Source organism: Capra hircus, chromosome 21 (assembly GCF_001704415.2).
Source record: "Capra hircus breed San Clemente chromosome 21, ASM170441v1, whole genome shotgun sequence".
Lineage (NCBI taxonomy): Eukaryota > Metazoa > Chordata > Mammalia > Artiodactyla > Bovidae > Capra > Capra hircus.
This window is the reverse complement of record NC_030828.1, coordinates 56,816,022-56,834,467: the sequence shown is the minus strand read 5'-3', so window position 1 is coordinate 56,834,467 and position 18,446 is coordinate 56,816,022. Positions and strand designations below refer to the sequence as shown.

At 52.8% G+C, this 18,446-nt stretch overlaps 1 protein-coding gene across 1 annotated transcript in view; it reads right to left on the bottom strand.

The window, feature by feature from the left end:
• Nucleotides 403–18,446, bottom strand: part of RIN3 (Ras and Rab interactor 3) — a 132,694-nt gene continuing 114,650 nt past the window's right edge. Inside the window, exons 8-10 of the mRNA XM_018066144.1 lie at nucleotides 9,534–9,665; nucleotides 4,500–4,663; nucleotides 403–1,596 (exon numbers count right to left, since the gene is read on the bottom strand). Of these exons, the coding sequence (XP_017921633.1) occupies nucleotides 1,276–1,596; nucleotides 4,500–4,663; nucleotides 9,534–9,665 (617 nt within the window). The 3' untranslated portion in view covers nucleotides 403–1,275. The remainder of the gene's footprint in view (nucleotides 1,597–4,499; nucleotides 4,664–9,533; nucleotides 9,666–18,446) is intronic.

Genomic DNA, 18,446 nt, shown 5'->3' with positions numbered 1-18,446 from the left:
GAGTATGTTATGTGTGCCAAGTCGCCTCCGTTGTGTCCGACGCTTTGTGACCCTATGGACTGTAGCCGGCCAGGCTCCTCTGTCCATGGGGATTCTTTCTCCAGGCAAGAACACTGGAGTGGGTTGCCATGCCCTCATCCAGGGGATCTTCCCAACCCAGAGATTGAACTCGTTTGTCTCCTGCACTGGCCGGCAGGTTTTTTTTTTTTACCACCAGTGCCACCTGAGGAACCTATAGATTCTGTCAAAAAACAACAAAACAAAACAAACCAGGGCGCTCAGTGGAAAGGAGGTGCTTTTCTGAACCCCACCTTGGAGGGGGATTAGGCTGTTGGGGGTTGGTGGTGGGGGGCCCCTAGCTGCCTGAGCAGAGCTCTAGCCCTTTGAGAAACGAAGATGCCATTTTCAAAAGGACTTTTATTAAAACACTCCCCACACAGTGTCTCTTGCCATGAATGCCACAGTCCTGGGGTGCCCACGAAGGAGAGGGCCCTGGACAATGTCCCCCGTGGCCAAGGCTGGGCTCGTTCACGTAGCTGTGAAGCTGGCCTCGCTCGGAGGTCCCGTTGTACACCTGGCTGCTTCCGGAGGGGCTGGGGAGCTAGGGGCAGCACAGAGTGGGCGGATGGCTGAGGGTTGGCTCTGAGGCAGGGGTGAGGGGCCTGTCTCCTCAGCACCCTGAGATGCTCCTGACATGCTGGGCGAGTCCAACACATTCCAGCTCCATGGGGGGCGGGCAGCTGCGGCCAGGCCACTCCTCCTGAGGATGGTCTTGGGAAAACCTGAGCCCTCCCGGTGAAAGGCTGGGGATCGGATCGGGTGGGCATGGGGTGCGGGGGCCCGAGGCGCGGGACAGACGGACTGGCCTGAGGGGCTGTGTGTGAACAGGGGCCGAGCGAGCTTGGGCTTGTGTGCTGCAGGGGGCTGGAGGGTCCTTTCTGAGTTTCCGTTTCCCTTTCTGCCTAATGAAGCATGTGGCCTCTCCCGGCTCCCGCCCTCCTACTGCGAGCACGCTGGGGCCACGGATCACGTTGTTTATACAATGGTCCTGCCACGGTGGCCGAGGCGCGCTCAGTAGGCTGCAAGCATGGGGCAACGTGTGGGCATCCCTGTTGGGAGTGTGTGTGTGTGTGCACGCGCGCGCGCGTATGTGTCTGTGCGTGTGCATGTGTGAGTGGGTGCGTGAGTGTGAGTGTGGGGGTCGAGGGTGCGGGCCGGTCTGCCAGCGTCCCCGCCTGGGTGGACACTGCCGTCGGAGGGGCCGCGGCCCCGGGCTCACAGGAAGTTGGGCTCCCGCACCACGAGGCAGGGCGGGCCTCCGCTGCCCCCGCCGCCGTCCAGGGGCCGGTACACGAAGTGGAAGTCGCGCTTGGGCTCGCTCCGCAGCAGGTAGCCCTTGATGCGGTGTGGCAGCGCCTCGTCGGCCAGCTGGAAGCTGCGGCCGTCCACCAGCACGAAGAGCCGGTAGTCCTGCGGCTGCACCACCTCGAACTTCTCCGCACACTGGGCGCACAGCGCCTCAGCCAGCGTGTCCGCCCGCGACGCCAGCGTCCGCGACTGCTGCTCCGGCTCCAGATACGACACGCAGATGAAGTCCTGCGGGGCGAGACGGAGGGGGTCACAGTTACCGGCTGGGCCAAGCCCACGTCCTGTCTCAACCCCTGCCCCGATGCTGGGAGCTTGGACAGGACAAGCTGCGTGGCCTTGTCCTCTTTGGGCCCCCCGATTCCTCTCCATAGACAGCGGATGGATGGCAGGAGGGGTCGTGAGGCTGGCCGTCGGGGCACCTGCGGCTGACCATGCTGTGTGACCTCAGGCAAAGACCCTCCCTCTCTGAGCCTCAGCTCTCACTGGGTCAGTCTTGGCCTGGACACAAAGAGTGAGCGCGCCCCCTGGTGGCCAGTCCACGGGCTTGCCGTCACTGAAAAAATCTATTTTTCACTTTCTCTTCTTCCCCTGCATTCCAGGCACTCCGCTGGGCACACGGGGCAGCATAAATAAAATCAAAGATTCAGACCCACCCCCAGCATTCCATGGCTCAGCTGGAACAGCTAAGGCAGGCTGAACAGTTCTTCAGGCCCTAGGGCTGGAGGGGCCTGGGGATGGAAGGGGTGGTGTTCCCAGGAGGAACAGGCTGGCAGGGAAGGGCGGGGGAGAAGACTTGGGGGGAAAAGATGGAGAGTGTTTGCAGAAAACAGCACATTCACACCTGAGTCCACCGGAGACCGTGGAAGGAGTCCCTGCCTGACTTTGAATCTGCTCCCACTCACTGTGTGACGACCTCTCTGAGTCTCCATTTCCACTACTGCAAAGGGGGGATAAAACCAGTCCTTTCTCTGTGCCTGGAGGTGGATCACAGAAAACTGGCTCAGAGCCTGTTAGGTTCCCCTTTCCCCTAAGGGCCCAGAGGGCGGGCAGGAAGTGTGTGCGCGGGGCTGCCCCCTTGTGGAAGGATGGTAACAGCACAGCGGTCTCCTGAGGCCGCCTAGTTCAGAATGGAGATAATTAGTGACTACAGAGTAGTGCCAGGCTCTGTGCCAAGAGTCCCTGGGATCACTTCTTTTTTTCTTCCTGGGAGGGGAAAGCCCAGCCCGCTTCCCTGGGTCTCGGTGACTGCCTGTGCTCTCCTCAGCCACCAGCAGGCCTCCCCAGAGCCCTTGACATCCGATGACTTTCAGGCTCTGGGCTTTCCCTCCGGAGGGTAGGGATTTACCGTGTGTGGTGCAGAGGAGACACTGGGAAGGGGGCAGACAGCGGTGCCCTCCTCAGACCCCAGAAACAGTGCTGATAAGTCTCATTCCAAGCCTCTTCCTGAGCTCTGCCTCCTTAGTGGGACGCACTGATGATGCTCAGCATTGGGAATCCACGAGGTAGAAGCAAGAAGGAAGGAATGCGAGGGACCAAGAGTGCTCACATTCCAAGAGTTGGTGGAGGGGCAGCTGTCCCAGAAGGCAGGAGGGAATGCTGGGGTGCTGCAGCTGCACTCGCCAACTTATGCTGGCTCATACCAGCTTGAGAAAGCCAACTGTGTACATCTCTTTCCAACTCCAAGTTCCATGATGCCAAGTTAGTAGCTTGGAATCAGCCACGGTGGCAGTATTTATAGTAATACCATGGAAATTGACAGAAGCAAAGATCAGAGCCTTTTTTTTTTTCTTTCTCCCCCAGAGAACCAGTTACTAAACATTATCAGGACACCACTGATTAGAGGAGGAGGGACATCAGCTTGGCTGATGTTAGAACATGTACTGGGGAGGCAGAGCTCAAATGTGCCAGAGTCCCCCTGTGCTGACAGGAAAACCGCATCCCAGAGAGGTTAAAAGACACGGCTTAGGGTCACACAGCAAGCTAGTACAGAGCTGGGTCCATACTGTGAGCCTCTTGCCTCCCAGGCCTGGGCTCTCCCAGTTACAGAAAGGCCATGTGGAAAGCAGCCAGGCATGGGATTCAGGTCCAGTGTGCTCTGGGTGCCAGTGACGTGAGTCTGGAGACCTAGTCACAGCTCTGGACTGCAGCTTGATTCACTGTCCTAACTCCTGCCACTGTGCACACTCCCCAGTCCCACTCTGGCCCAGGCCCTGAGACATGTGAGCAATAGGGCCTGCTCTCTCAGGGTTACAGCTTTATACATTGTTGGTTACAGTACAGGGTATATGCGCTACAATAGAAGCAGCAGCAGCAGGAAGCACTTCTAACCCATGCCATAGGGAATGGGGGGGGGCAGGCGGGGGTGTCAGGGAAGGCTTTTCAGAGGAGGGGCTGTTGGAGACACTGAGGCTGGGCAGTAGCAGCTGGTGAGGAAGGGGAGATGGACCAGCATGGGCTGAGTTGAGCTCAGGGTGTTCATAGCTGTTCTGATGCATGAGTTTGAGCAGGCTCCAGGAGTTGGTGATGGACAGGGAAGCGTGACATACTGCAGTCCATGGGGTCGCAAAGAGTCAGGCACGACTGATCGACTGAACTGAAATGAACTGATCTGATGCAGCCTCGGAGGTGTGGGATAATGGGATGGGTGGGGGCAGGAGTCTGGCCACCAGTGATTTTGAACACTGAGTCTGTACAGACAGAAGTGGGGAAGGATGGGTGGGTGGGTAGGAGGTGGGCAGGCTGTGAGCAGGTTAGGGGCAGGGGACCCTTGGCAGCTGCTGCATTTGTCTGGGCACCAGGTGGCAAGGCTGCAGATCAGCTCCTGGGCTTTTTAACTGGGACAAACCACTCTTCCCATCTCCAGCCCTAACAGCCCGCTCGGACATCACAGACGCTGAGGAATGCTGGGTGAAGGTCTCCTTCTTCCTAGCTCTATCTTGTGGGCCCAACTGAAACGCCGATGCTCGCTGATACTTTTCTTCAGCCCTCAACTCCTGAACCCCAGCCCCTAAGCCGGCACACACTGGCAGGCTGGGGGCTCGGTGCCATTGCTCCTGAACTGGCAGGCAGTAGGGGAGGTCTGGGAGCAAGATTCCCTGGTCCCCTCCCACCCTCTCGGTCCCAGGTCGCACCTGCACGGAGGAGCGGGAGGCCCGAGCCTTGTTGAGCGTGCGCCGGCGCTCCCAGCGGTGGATCGAGTCCTGCACCTCCACGCTCAGCTGCCGGGTCACCGTGATCTTGTCGTAGTTCTTGATGTGCTCCAGGGCCCCGTAGGTGGTGGTCAGATAGTAGGAACCTGCAGGAGGCAAGGGTGTGGAGGCGGAGCCTGGACCACGTCTCCACCCACTCGCAACCCGAGGGAGCTGGTCCCGGCTTGGTCCGCCCCGCCCACCTCTGTAAGCCCCACCCACCGCCGCCGGCCCGAGGCATGTGCGGCCAGGTGGTTGGTCACTTGCTGAGCTTCAGAGCCGCGCCCACCGCAGAATCAAAAGAGTCCAGCCCCGAGCTGCACGGCTCGGCTCAAAGCTTGTCATTGGCTCCCCTTTAGGACGCAACTCTTGCTTATTTTTAAACTGATGCTTTAAAGTGAGTTTTTAGTTTTAAAATGTAAAGATACTCAAGAAACTAACAGCTACGCATGTCTTTAGGGTGGGGAAAGCAGTGCCTTGGACTCATGGGTGGGCAGGAGATCTCTCTCTGTAGGTGTCATATACATTTTATTAAAAAAAAAAAACTTAAAAATATGTGGAGAAAATGTTAATTCTGTTTATATGATTACACACAACGTTTAATAATTTAAAGAAAGTTAAAAATTTGCATCCTTCATTTCTCCATTTCTTTTTATCTTAATTCATACCTATTCCTAATGCCTAATGTTTCCTAAGGTAATTTAATTTTTGAAATATGTTGTGCATGTGTGCTAAGCTGCTTCAGTTGTGTCCGACTCTGTGACCCTATGGACCGTAGGCTGCCAGGCTCCTCTGTCCATAGAATTCTCCAGGCAAGAATAATGGAGTAGGTAGCCATTCCCTCCTCCAGGGGATCTGCCAGACCCAAGGATTGAACCTGCGTCTCCTCTGTCTCCTGAACTGGCAGGCAGTTTCTTTACCAGTAGCGCCACCTTCAGACTGAAAAATTTACATGAAGTTTTATGATTCAAGATAATAATCTGCACATATACTTATAAATTTACTTTCCTTGGCTTGTTGGAGGCTTTGGTTAAAATGTGTGAGGAGCACAGGCCTTGTAGGGGCCCTCAGTCTAGACAGGGTGCGGTGACTTGGCCAAGGTCTTGCTGAGCTTCCTGGGCTTCCCTCCCACTCCCCAGGCCTCTCCTTAGCGCTTTGGGTACCAGGGCAATGATTTATTTATTTTTAGTTAAAAAACTTTTAAAATTAATTTTTAAATTGGAGTATACTTGCTGTACAATGTTGTGTTAAATTTCTGCTGTACAACAAGATGTTTCAACTATATGTATACATATATCCCTTCCCTCTTGAAGGGACATATATCTCTTCCACCCCCTACCTAATCCTACCCCTCTAGGTCATCACAGAGCAAAGCAGTGGTTTTTGACATGAGAGTCATCTGCCAGTGAGCCACCCAAATCCCATCTTCTTTTTCTTCCTAATTATTTGAACTCTACTTGTTTCGGGTAAGTAACACAACTGAAAATACTCACTTCCCAGAATCTCTTTCAGTTTGAGGTACAGGACAGGAGACCCCATTCTGGCTGCTACACAGATATAAGCGGAAGTCCCTGGGTGGGGCTTCCAGGAAAGTCTTTAGTAAGGGACAAACTGAGTTGGTACATCTTGTCAGGTTTTGGTTTGTCTCCCTTCCTCCTGTCGGGAACACAGAGGTGAGCCCGGAGGCACAGCAGCTGTTTTGTGATCAGAGGTGATAGGCACAAAGACAAAGGCTCACATCCTAAAGAACAATGGATAGAGTTGGGTCTACAATTTCTTGATGGCAGGGATAAAAAGTGCCATCATTATCAGCTGCTTACCTCAGGACTTCTTTTTCTCATTCAGATCATTTATTAAGAGCTGTGTTAGTGAAATTTGGGCTGTCTCATCTGTGTGATATCGCAACATGAAAAGTCACATACATTCTAAGGAGACCCCACAGAACTGGGAAACCTTCAGAAACAATACAGAGTCACAGATTACAAAATTAAAATACAAATAATCCCTCCAATTTGGCAGGAAACACCTACAATATGAGGAGGCCGGGAATGGAAGGGGTCTTGCTTTTCAATAAGGCAGTTACAAAACAGAAACAAAACCAACCTCAGGACTTCTTGATGCAAGAGACAAACCAGTCCCTTACTCTGATTTAAACCATTATTAGTTACGCAATGAGTTATTTGTAGCCCAAGGCATTCCTAACTGCTAAACTGGATGAAGCTGCCTACATATTGCTACAAATTCCACAGCCAATATGTGAAAAGTTCATAGCCTGCCTGGGGTGAGTAGGGGATGAGATAAAGGGGTTTGTGGCCACAGGATCACTCGCCCTTTCATGGCAGGGCAGGAAGGAGACAGGTTTTTAAACAGGCATGTCAACGCCAGGGCTTCCATGGTGGCTCAGCCGTAAAGCATCAGCCTGCCAATGCAGGAGATGTGGGTTCGATCCCTGGGTGGGGAAGAGTCTCTGGAGAAAGAAATGGCAACCCACTCTAGTATTCTTGCCTGGGAAATCCCATGGGCAGAGGAACCTGGAGGGCTACAGTCCATGGGGTCACAAAGAGTCAGACACAACTTAGCAACTAAACAACATCAAAAACAATATCAAGGCCAGCACGGAGCTTGGCTTAGCGTCCCTTATCAGAGAAGGGCCAGTAGACCTCCCATGGGTCTCCTATTCCAGCTCAGCTCAAAGCCCGTGTGTTCCAGGAAGACTTGCCTGCTGCTTCCAGCCCTTGCTGGCCTAGGGTCCCAGTCCTCCAGCTGGCATTCCCCACGGTCGTGTTTCCCATGGTGATCACATCCCCCTGGCTGTTAAGTGGGGAACGGACTGCAGTGCACTGACTGGGAATGCTCAGATTTGGACACAGAGCAGGGTCCAGGTCTCAGCCTTCAGCAGGCAGCCCTGTGTTTCAGGTGAATTAGTGTCCTCTGTGCTTCCATTTCCTCATCCACAAATCCCATCAAATGTAGTGAAAAGAGATGGACACACGCAGAGTGCAGTGCTCAGTAACACATGGTGGTTACGTGACCTCAGGGAGGTGCTCCAGAGGTTCCCCACCTTCCTGGGCAAAGGGAGGAACTCTAGTCCTGCCAGCACACTCCTGCTTGCTCACGAGCTGCTTTTCCACAGCCTCCTGGCTCTCCTAGACCACTAATCCTGGACTTGGGGGTCCTCTGCAGTTCCCACCATGACCACTAGGTGGCAGGTGACTCTGCACGAGAGTTTTGGAGCTGGCCGGGAGAAGGCAATGGCACCCCACTCCAGTACTCTTGCCTGGAAAATCCCATGGGCAGAGGAGCCTGGCAGGCTGCAGTCCATGGGGTCGCTAAGAGTCAGACACGACTGAGCGACTTCACTTTCACTTTTCACTTTCATGTATTGGAGAAGGAAATGGCAACCCACTCCAGTGTTCTTGCCTGGAGAATCCCAGGCACGGGGGAGCCTGGTGGGCTGGCGTCTATGGGGTCGCACAGAGTCGGACATGACTGAAGTGACTTAGCAGCTTAGCAGTTCTCTTTAGGGAGAGTGTGCTACTGATGGAAAAAGCCCATTGCGTCTCTTAAGATATTATTAGCTCAGCATGGCCAGCTGTCAGCCAGTGTGCAGAGGGGATGTGGGTAAAGGAATCTATGAGGGTGCTTCTGGGAGAGTTTGAATTTTGAGCTGGCTCCAGCCAGGTGCCCAGCACTGCCTGGGTCTCCCATCAGTCCTGTAATTGCCCAGAGTGTTTTCAGCTTTCCCACCCGAACCCCTTGTGGGTTTCGGGAAGAGGAAGGTATCCTAGGAGGTTATGGCACGATTGAGGTGGGGGCGGTTCATGTCCATAAGTAGAGGGTAGTTGGGTCAAGGATGTGCCTGGCCTGTCCCCACTGTGTGCCACCATGCCTGGCATGGAGCCCTGCCTGGCAGCAAAGATTGAGGCTATGGATGGAGCAGGGGTCAACGTGGCCAGGGGATGGCTGACCACTGCCGGGAAACTGGCCGGCCGGGGCTCAGACCCAGTGCAGAGCCCCACAGCCTCGCCCCATCCTTCCACTCCGTAAAGGGCTTTCCCTGACACTGTCTTTAAAACTCCCACAACAGTCCACGGGGCTGGGCCAATCCTCCGTGGCTTTACACGCTCCCCTGAGCTGCCAAGAACTCAGAGGACTAGACACGTCATACTGTCACCCCAGAGACCAACACAAGCTAAAAAGGCAAACAGATGCAAAGAGGGCCAGCTTATCTCAAGAACCACAAAGCCCAAAGGGGCCACAGGGGGCCTGAGAATCTCTCTCCATCCTTTGGGGGTGATGTCTCAGAGGGCGGCTCGGGGCTCCTTCGGAGCTGCTGTCTGGGCTGGTGCCCCTCAGGGATTCTTGGTGGAGGGGTGGCCGAGGCTAAGTGGGTGGAAGGAAGTGGTGGGAAGGAGGAGAAGGAAGGGAAAGTGAGGGTGGGACAAATTACGCTCCCATCCTCGCCTCCAGGAGAGTGCGTGGCCTCCTGCCCACAGCATCACTATTCCTGCCAGCACTGGATGAGCAAAAGCCTGAGCGTCCCCAGGACCAGCCCTGTCTAAGAACTTGACCATCATTCCCTTATCGTTTATACTGCCAGCAACAGCTGTTCCCTCTGGGAAGACGGCCTTTTGTCCTTCTTTATCTGACTGGTCCCTGTTTATCCTTCAGTGCTCAGCTCAGACATCACCTCCTCCAGGAAGCCTTCTCTGATTGCACAGACTAAGTACCATGCTCTGGTACCCTCAGGGCCTCCCTTGACAAGCCTCGATGAGAAGGTCTCTTTACTGGCCCAGCTCCCCTGCTAGTCTGCGAGCTGCCCTGGGACAGGGAATGTGTCAGGTATTGTGTCGTGCCCCAGGAATCTGGTATCCAGGAGGTTTGGGTTGAGCTGCCCAGCGAGCCCCTGATGTGGCTGGGTCAGGGGTGGGCGATCGGCCCCAGGAGTCCGGAGATGGGTCTGGCACAGTGACTCACCCTCCCCCAGCTGCAGGGCGGGATCCATGAGCTCCATCATGTATTCCACGTTGAGAAGCATCTCTGTGAGGTTGCTGCGGGCCAGGACGTACATGAGCACCGGCAGGAAGTCGTCTGCCCCGTAGGGCTTCCCTGGGAGAGGAAGCAGGCGGAAGTGGTGAGTGCGAGGCTCTCCTTGGGAGCCGCTCCCTGCCCAGGGCAAGGATCAGTGGTTTGCTGGGTGGGTGGGTGGTGGTCACCCCAGAAGAGGAACCTTCCTGTTTTCTCCTGACTCTTGACACAGGGTGAGCCTAGGATCAGCCTAGTCAGAAGGCCTGAGACACAGTCTGGGTTTTGGAAGAGGGAACCGAGAAAGGTGCCCTCCGCCGGGTGGGCAAGACCAGCCCCAAGAAGGTGCCCTCTGCTGGGTAGGCAAGACCAGCCCCTTCCCCTTTGCCAGCTCTTCCCCTCTGCTATCCTCAGTCAAGTTCACGTCACACTTCAGGGACCCACCCAGGAGCAGCTGTCTGTCTCAGGTGGATGTCTTCTGGGAAGGCTCCCTGTCTCTGTAAGCACACGTCTCCCTGTCCACCTGCAAAAGCGAAGCCCTCCCTCGACCAGATGCCACAAGGCCTGAAGCTCCCCCTCCAACTGGCATTCTTTGGGGCTATGTGGTCAGTCATGTCCGACTCTTTCATGGACAGTAGCCTGCCAGGCTCTTCTGTCCAAGGGATTGTCCAGGCAAGAATACTGGAATGGGTTGCCATTTCCTCCTCCAAGCAATCATCCTGACGCAGGGATTGAACCTAAGCCTCTCTGGCAGTTTAGCACAGGACCTGGATCCAAGTCCCAGGGTCAGCACTCATTGGCTTGCTCACTTGTGACCCTCAAGTGAGCTCAAGCTCACCCTCGCTGCGCCTCAATTTCCTTGACTATAAAATGGGGATAACGACAGCATCCGTGCCTCATGCGGGTGGTTGTGATGTTTCAGTAATAAGACAGAATGTTGTTACTGTCGTCTTTTAGTCACTCAGTCCTGTCCGACTCTTTGCAACCCCATGGGTTGTAGCCCTCCAGGCTCCTCGGTCCAAGGGATTTTCCAGGCAGGAATACTGGAGTGGGTTGCCATTTCCTTCTCCAACGAATCATCCTGACTCAGGGATCGAACCTGAGCCTCTCTGGCAGTTCCTGCATTGGCAGGTACATCCTTGTACTGCTTAGCCACCTCAGTGGGAAGCCCCTCTTTTGGGTTAAGCAGTACCCTTTCCTGAGGGTTTCTTCTAAAACATAAACACCTCTGAAAGGGATAATCCATCACTACTGCTTTGTGTGGGCTGGGCAGGGGCAGGGGAGTGGCGCTTCCCTGGTGGCTCAGGTGGTAAAGAATCTGCCTGCGATGCGGAAGACCCTGGGTCAGGAAGATCCCGTGGAGAAGGGAATGGCTACCCACTCCAGTATTATTGCCTGGGAAATCCCATGGACAGAGGAGTCTGGAGGGCTATCGTCCATGGGGTCGCAAAGAGTCGGACACAACTGAATGGTCAGCGTGTGGTGGCCTTGAAAGGTGCTTTCTCGGAGCGACACACACACACACACACACACACACACACACACACACACACACTCTTTGTGGAAAGTGTTCCTGGGCTCAGAGCTCCTGGCATGCCTTGGGGAAGCAGCGAGGTGGAGGTGGGCCTAACAGATGCCCTGAGGGCCTGTCATGGTTTTTGAGAGGCTGAAATGAGAAAGAATATGAAAGTGCTTAAGTACCCACAGGGTGCAGTGGAAAAGTTAGCTATTCTTGGCACCTCTGTTCTGCTTTCTGAGGTGGCCTCAGTTTTTCCACCCGTAAAATGAACTGGTTGGTGGAGCTGGTAACACCCAGCACTGAAAAGCAGAGTCAGACTCAGGGCATGAATCTTACTCCCTATCAGCTGTGTGACCTTGACCTAACTGCTCTACCTCTCTGAGCCTGCATTTCTAGCCAAATGTGAACTGACACAGATAGCATGACATCCTATGAGGTTTTGGTGAGAATTCTATGAAATGAATTACAGCGGAGTGCCCGGACACCGCCTCCATGGAAATGCCCACTAAGGAAGAACACTGTTCCTCTTTTTCCAGCTCTGTGCTCGGAGGCTCTCTGATACCTTCTTTCAACTTTCCCGTGTCTCTGCATGCAGGATCAGACAGTTTTGGAGAAAGTCTTTTATAACCTTTCTGAGCATGAGACACAATTGAAGAGTTCCAGGGGACACAGAACTTCATGCCAGGACTTGTCTTCCATGTTGACAATTTAATTATTAGAATGCTTGGAACATGGGAGATTCTTTTCCTGTTTGATTTATGAATTAGGGAACAAGGTGTGTCTGGCAACAGGGATGTGAAACAGTCCTGTGCCCTTTGGAATTCACCTATAACTCATGCTGACCAAAATTTTACTCTGCTTCCAAGAATATCATTTTGTTTTTTCTTGGTATTGTATTATTGGGTTGGCCACAAGATGGTATGGAAACACCTGAACGAACTTATTGGCCAGCCCAATGATAACTCGCCAAACACAATAGTCAGGAAAGTTTATTTGCTTTTGAGCAGTGGTTCTCAACCAGGGAGATTCTGCTCTTTGGGGCCACTTGGCAATGTCTGGCATTGTTTTTGCTATTGGCATACAGGCCAGGGATGCTGCTAAAAACCCTACGGTGCACAGAACAGCCCTCCATAGAAAGGAATTACTTAGTCCCCAAAGGTCTAAAGTGCCGCAGAGAGAAAACCTGCTTGAGGGGTCAGCAACATTCAGCTAGGACTGTCCAGCTCTGGCCCGAGGTCTGAGGACTTAAGAGAGAAGGGGAAGGAACCCTCCAGACTGCGGCCCCAGGCTTTGCCCTTTTCTCCGTGTTTCCACGCTCTTCTTGAGAATCTCGGCTGACCCTCAGGAAGGGCTCTGGGGCCCATCTCCTTGGTTCCTGTGATTTTGTGTTCAGCCACTCCACTGCAGGGGACTCTTTAGACCTCATATCTGTCTGTCCCTCCAGCTATCCATGAGCAACTTCCTCTCTGTCTCTCCAACACACAAGAGCGATGAGAGGCAGGGTGTGTGCAGGAGATGGTGCTGGGTAAGTGTGAATGAATGAATGCTGAGCTCCCAGCCAGATCTCAGAGCCCAAGCCTGGCACCGACTCAGACGGGCCTCTGCACGGACTCTAGGAGTCCTTCCCACACCAGGGGGAACTCAGGATGACATTCTGCCACCCACTGCCACACTCTGAAGAACACCCCACTGTGCTGAATCACAGCTGAACGCTACGGGCGCTTTCACTATCCTGCGCCTTGACACACGGTTCCCTCTGCCTGGGCCGCACTCCCTTCCTTTCCCTTACTAACGTCTTGTCCTCCCACATCCTCAATAGATGGTTCCTGCTCTAGCGCTGAGACCCTTGACTGTTTCAGAGTCTGCCCTTCTTGTGAACTGTGAGCTCCCTGAAGGCAGGGATGGAGGCTGTGTGAGCTTAGGCAGTTCACTTAACCTCTCTGAACCTCTGCCCCATCACGGCCCTTCCAGTCTCCAGCACAGGGCTTGGAATCTAGGACATCGACCGTGCGCTGGTCCCACGTGCCCTCCCACCAGGCCCTACTCTGTTCTCCCACAGCTGGGGTCATGGTCGAGGTTACCAGGATCCATTATTATGGGCCTTAGACAGTGGTGTGCTGGGAATGGTTAACAAGGGGTTCTCCAAAGAAAAAAGCTCTGCTTTGCAGGATCTGCCAATTATCATGGCATAAATATTTCCCCAGTGGCCAACTTCAAGCTACCAACATGAACGTGGAGCAGGGAAGAGACGCAGATGACTAGCTTCCATGAGATGGTTTGTACCATCACCGACTTAGCACACCAATGGCTTTGGATTCATCAAGTCCAATCTCACTATTAGGAAACTGAGGCTCAGGGATACAGAAATTTGCTCCAAGTGCCATGGTTGGTCATTAGAATCTGGGTCTCTCTTCCCTGATGTGGTGAGAAATAACCACACAGGCTCCCTGACCTGAGAGCTCCTTGTGGACAAACACAACTTTTAAGCATCATTTAAAGGCACTGGCTCCCAGCCAATATCCTGGAGATAGTTAGTGCTGCATTCTCCTTCCTAAAAGCCTGGAGCCCAAGGCTTAGGGCTCGGGGCTCTGCCCTGCACACAGCGGGGCCTCAAGTGATAGGACTGAGATGCTGGGGGCACGGCTGTTAAAACAACTGGCCTGTGATGAGAACATCTGTCTCGCGTGGATCACAGATCAGTCCATCAAGCTGTGCCTCTGAAAGGGCCGCTGGGCTGCAGCCTGCATTTCCTGCTGATTCTGGCTTTCTTTTTTGCCAAAGTCACATCTCTTTTCCATCTGTAGATGTTGCGGGGTGCCGATTACATTTTGAAGAGCTGGCTGGGGGTCTTATGCATGTTTTCATCAGCCAGGAGGCTTTGGAGAAGAGCTCTGATAAAAACATGTTGAAGCTGCACGCCTGGGTCACACAAACCGTGAGGACTAGAAGGCCCCTGTCTCAGCCACTTAACCAGCTGTGCTTTCTGGGGTCATGCCCTCTGAGCCTCACTTTTCTTATCTGCAAACCAGAGATATTAATAATAACAAAACTCAGTCTGTGACTCAGAGCCCCGATGACATCAAATGAGTGGCTGGATTAAAGACAAAGTTTTGTCTTCTAGGAAGCATTTTCTGAAAGAGGGGTTGGCAAATTTTTTTCTGTAAAGGGCTGTGCATGCTAAGTTGCTTCAGTAGTGTCCAACTCTTTGTGACCTTCTGGACTGTAGCCCGCCAGGCTCCTCTGCCCATGGGATTCTCCAGGCAAGAATGCTGGAGCAGGTTGCCATTTCCTTCTCCAGGGGGTGTTCCCCGCTCAGGGATTAAACCTGAGTCTCTTACATCTCCTGCATCGGTGGGCGGGTTCTTTACCACTAGTGGCACCTGGGAAGCCCTGCACAGGGCTGGATAAGAGATATCTTAGTTCTGCTGTTTTAGTGGGCCACATGGCAGCAGAGAACGAGATGGTTAGATAGCAACACCGACACAATGGGCATGAATTTGAGCAAAGGGGATATGCTTCACCAGGAGATAGTGAAGGACAAGGAAGCCTGGTGTGCTGCAGTCCACAGGGTTGCAGAGTCGGACACAACTGAGCAACTGAACTGAACAGCAACCACATGGTCTCTGTCCCAACTATCCGACTCAGCCATTGTATAAAAAGCAGCCAAGATGCTACGTAAATGAATGGACATGGCTGCTTCAATACCAATTTATCTATAAAACCAGATGATGGGCCAGAGTTGGCCTGCAGACCCCGATCAAGAGGAAAGAATACATCACCTTATCATAACTGCCCCTCGAACTGTGTTGATTGGGCTCTTATGGAAAGTGACTGGTTGTGCAACAATCCTGGGGCAGCTCATGACTATGACCTGCTTTGGCCCTAACCCTCCAGCACCATTCCCACTTGAAGCCATTTTGTTCCTCCAGGAGGTTTTAACCCAAGACCCTCACTCCCCACCAATTAGGTTCAGGGCCCTTATAACGGGTTTGCTGGCCCTGTCACTGCAAAAAATGGAAAAACAAATACACACTAACTCGGAGAGGCCTCCCCAGATGTCCCAACCCAGAACGGCAAACTCCTTCACTCTCCCCAGACCCCTGAGCCTGTTTGAGCCTGTTTCATTCATTGAGATAGCCTGTTTCAGCACTGATGGTATATTTCCAAGGAAACAGGAAGCACTGGTTCCTTGTTTATCATCTGTTTCTTCCTACTAGAATGAAAGCTTTATGAGGGCAGGGACATATTGTGCTCACTATGTATATCCAATGCCTCAACAGTGTGTGTGTGTCTGTGTGTGTGTGTGTGCGTGAGCACGCGCTCAGCTGTGTACGACTCTCTGCGACCCCATGGGCTGCAGCCCGCCAGGCTCCTCTGTCCATGTTAATTTCCCAGGCAATAATTCTGGAGTGGGTTGCCACCTCCTACTCCAGGGGATCTTCCCGACCCAGAGATTGGACCTGGGTCTCTGGTGTCTCCAGCATTGATAGGGGGATCCTTTACCACTGCACCACCTGGGAGGCCCCCTCAACAGCAGTAGATGTTTAATAAATCACATTTGCTAAATGAATGAATGAACATCATTTATCTCACTGCACGGTGGTCACCTGTTGAATGCGCCATGTCTTCCACTTGAATTGTGACCATCCTAAAAACAGGCGCTGGGTTTTCCTGTTAACATTCATATTGTCAGTAAGTGTTTGTTGAACTGTTGAATGAATTTATCTGATAAAAACACAGGATGGCAGGAACTAGAGAGCATCTAGAAAGGAGGTTTTAAACTTACTTTTGCTGCGGAAACCTTTGGTTAAGGGGTATTTTATACAGAACTTGGCTTCTCTGGTTGATCAGAGTCAGACAGCAGGGCTGGCCTCCTATTTCCTCTCCTCTCTCCTCTCCCCTGCAAGATGTCCCCAGCACTTTGAGAGTTCTCTGGGACCAGTTTGAAAACCACCAGTCCAGTCTGAACTCCCAGCTGCACAGATGACAGACCTGGAGCCCCTGGCAGGGAGGTTCCCTATAGCCTGTGGCTGACGTGAGACGAGAAGCCAGCCTCTCTCCCACTGAGCTTCCCAAAGCGACCCTGTTAGGCTGTTTGTGCTTTCTGCAGAGGCTGCTTACGTCTCAGTTCTGCTTTGAGCAACACCACATCCTTGAGGAAATCGCTCTGGCCTCCTGAGTTCCTCTTTAGGGAGCTCAGCCCACAAGGCAGTCAACCACGCAGGCTGTGGGTGCAGAGACCCGAAGCCGAAAGTCCCAGACTGGCTGGAAAACCTATGAGGCTATTGTGATTGGGTGTGGCCTCTCTGAGGTCATCTCTGACCTGAGGGTGCCCTGGAGAGGCAGGGGAACAGGGCAGTTTAGCACAGGACCTGGATCCAAGTCCCAGGGTCAGCACTGACCCGCTCACTTGTGACCCTCAAGTGAGCTCAAGCTCACCCTCGCTGCGTCTCAATTTCCTTGACTATAAAATGGGGATAACAACAGCATCCGTGCCTCATGAGGGTGGTTGTGATGTTTCAGTAATAAGACAGAATGTTGTTATTGTTGTCGTTTAGTCACTCAGTCCTGTCCGACTCTTTGCAACCCCATGTACTGTAGCCCTCCAGGCTCCTCTGTCCATGGGATTTCCCAGCCAAGAATACTGGAGTGGGTTGCCATTTCCTCCTCCAGGGGATCTTCCCTACCCAAGGACTGAACCCGCATCTCCTGCACTGGGAGGTGGATTCTTTACCACTGAGCCACCTGGGAAGCCCAAGTAAGGCAGAAAGTGATGAACATGGTACCTGCTGGGTTACTGGACCGTGAGAAATGTTAGACATGGTTATTATACAAGACAGGAGGGTAACGTGGCTTCTAATCCTCAGTGGCACTAATGGTAAAGAACCCGCCTGCCAATGCAGGAGACCTTAAGAGACAATGGGTTCGATTCCTGGGTGGGGAAGATGCCCTGGAGGCGGGCATGGAAACCCACTCCAGTATTGTTGCCTGGAGAACCCCACGGCCAGAGGAGTCTGACTGGCTGTGGTCCATAGGGTCAGAGAGAGTCAGACACGACTGAAGTGACTTAGCACACAATCCTCAGAACATGACGTCTTAGAGGTCCTGAACCCCATTTCTGTTGTGGGGCAGAAAAACAAGGTTGTTCTTTGCTTCCAGGCCAGGCACATAGCTTCTCTGTTTGTGTGTCTCCCTTCTGTTACCTGCAGGTCAATGCCTACGGGACTTAGAAAGCCTCCCCCAGCCTGGATCCCTGGATGACTATATGGCATGGAGCCCACTCCCCTCTCCTCTATCCAATTGGACCTACATGTGTGAGAAATAAATTTGTATTGAGTTAGAGATTGCAGGGTTTGTTACAGCAGAAAGTATTTCCTTAACTAATTATCTATTTATCTACCTGTCTATATCTATTTCAAAGAGACCAGATAGAAATCTATCACAATACTAATCATCTTTTTCTATAATAAACGATTAGTGACGTTTGTCATTAGAAATCAGTTTAGACTTTTTAAACACAGATTTTTAAAAACCCACAGCCTGCCCTCTGTCTCTGTCCTCTCTACCCTCGGTAGATGTCACGGGCCTTTTGTTCCACACACCTGGGGTCTCCCTGAACCAGCTACCCAGACTACTGAAGGAAGAGGAAGAAGCGGCGGGCTGGCCTTCACTGCCCTCTGGGATGCTGCCTGCTCTTTATCTATATTAGAAGAAGGTTCTTTGTATTCTTTTAGAAAGAGTCCCCATATTTGCATACACTGTATTTCTCTTTCCTTCCCCCTCCTCTCGTGGAGGAGTTCTTGGACTTGAAGCTATTTCCTCCCAACAGCAAGGTCAGCCCTGAATGTATGGTCTTAGATACTGAAGAGGTGGCAACCACTTGTTTATCAAAGTAATGGGAGGGATGATTCTAGAAGTTCTAACTGCTCTCACCAGGCCTCATGCAGTCTGCTCCTGGCTGCAGAAAGGAGGGCCAGGTCGATCCAAGGCCATCTGTCTCCGTGAACTCTCCACTCTGCCTGACACGGGCCCTAAACCAGCTTCATTGGAAGAAGTACTTGATTGGGATTTATGAGTTCTGGGATCTGTTCCCAGGATCTGCCTGGTACAGTGCTGGAGGCACAGGCTCTGGAGTGAGGAAATCCCAGCCTTGAATCCAGGCCCATCCGTATCACGGCATTAACAGCAACTGCCTTCTGGAACGGAGAAGGCAATGGCACTCCACTCCAGTACTCTTGCCTGGAAAATCCCATGGACGGAGGAGCCTGGTGGGCTGCAGTCCATGGGGTCGCTAAGAGTTGGACACGATTGAGCAACTTCACTTTCACTTTTCACTTTCATGCACT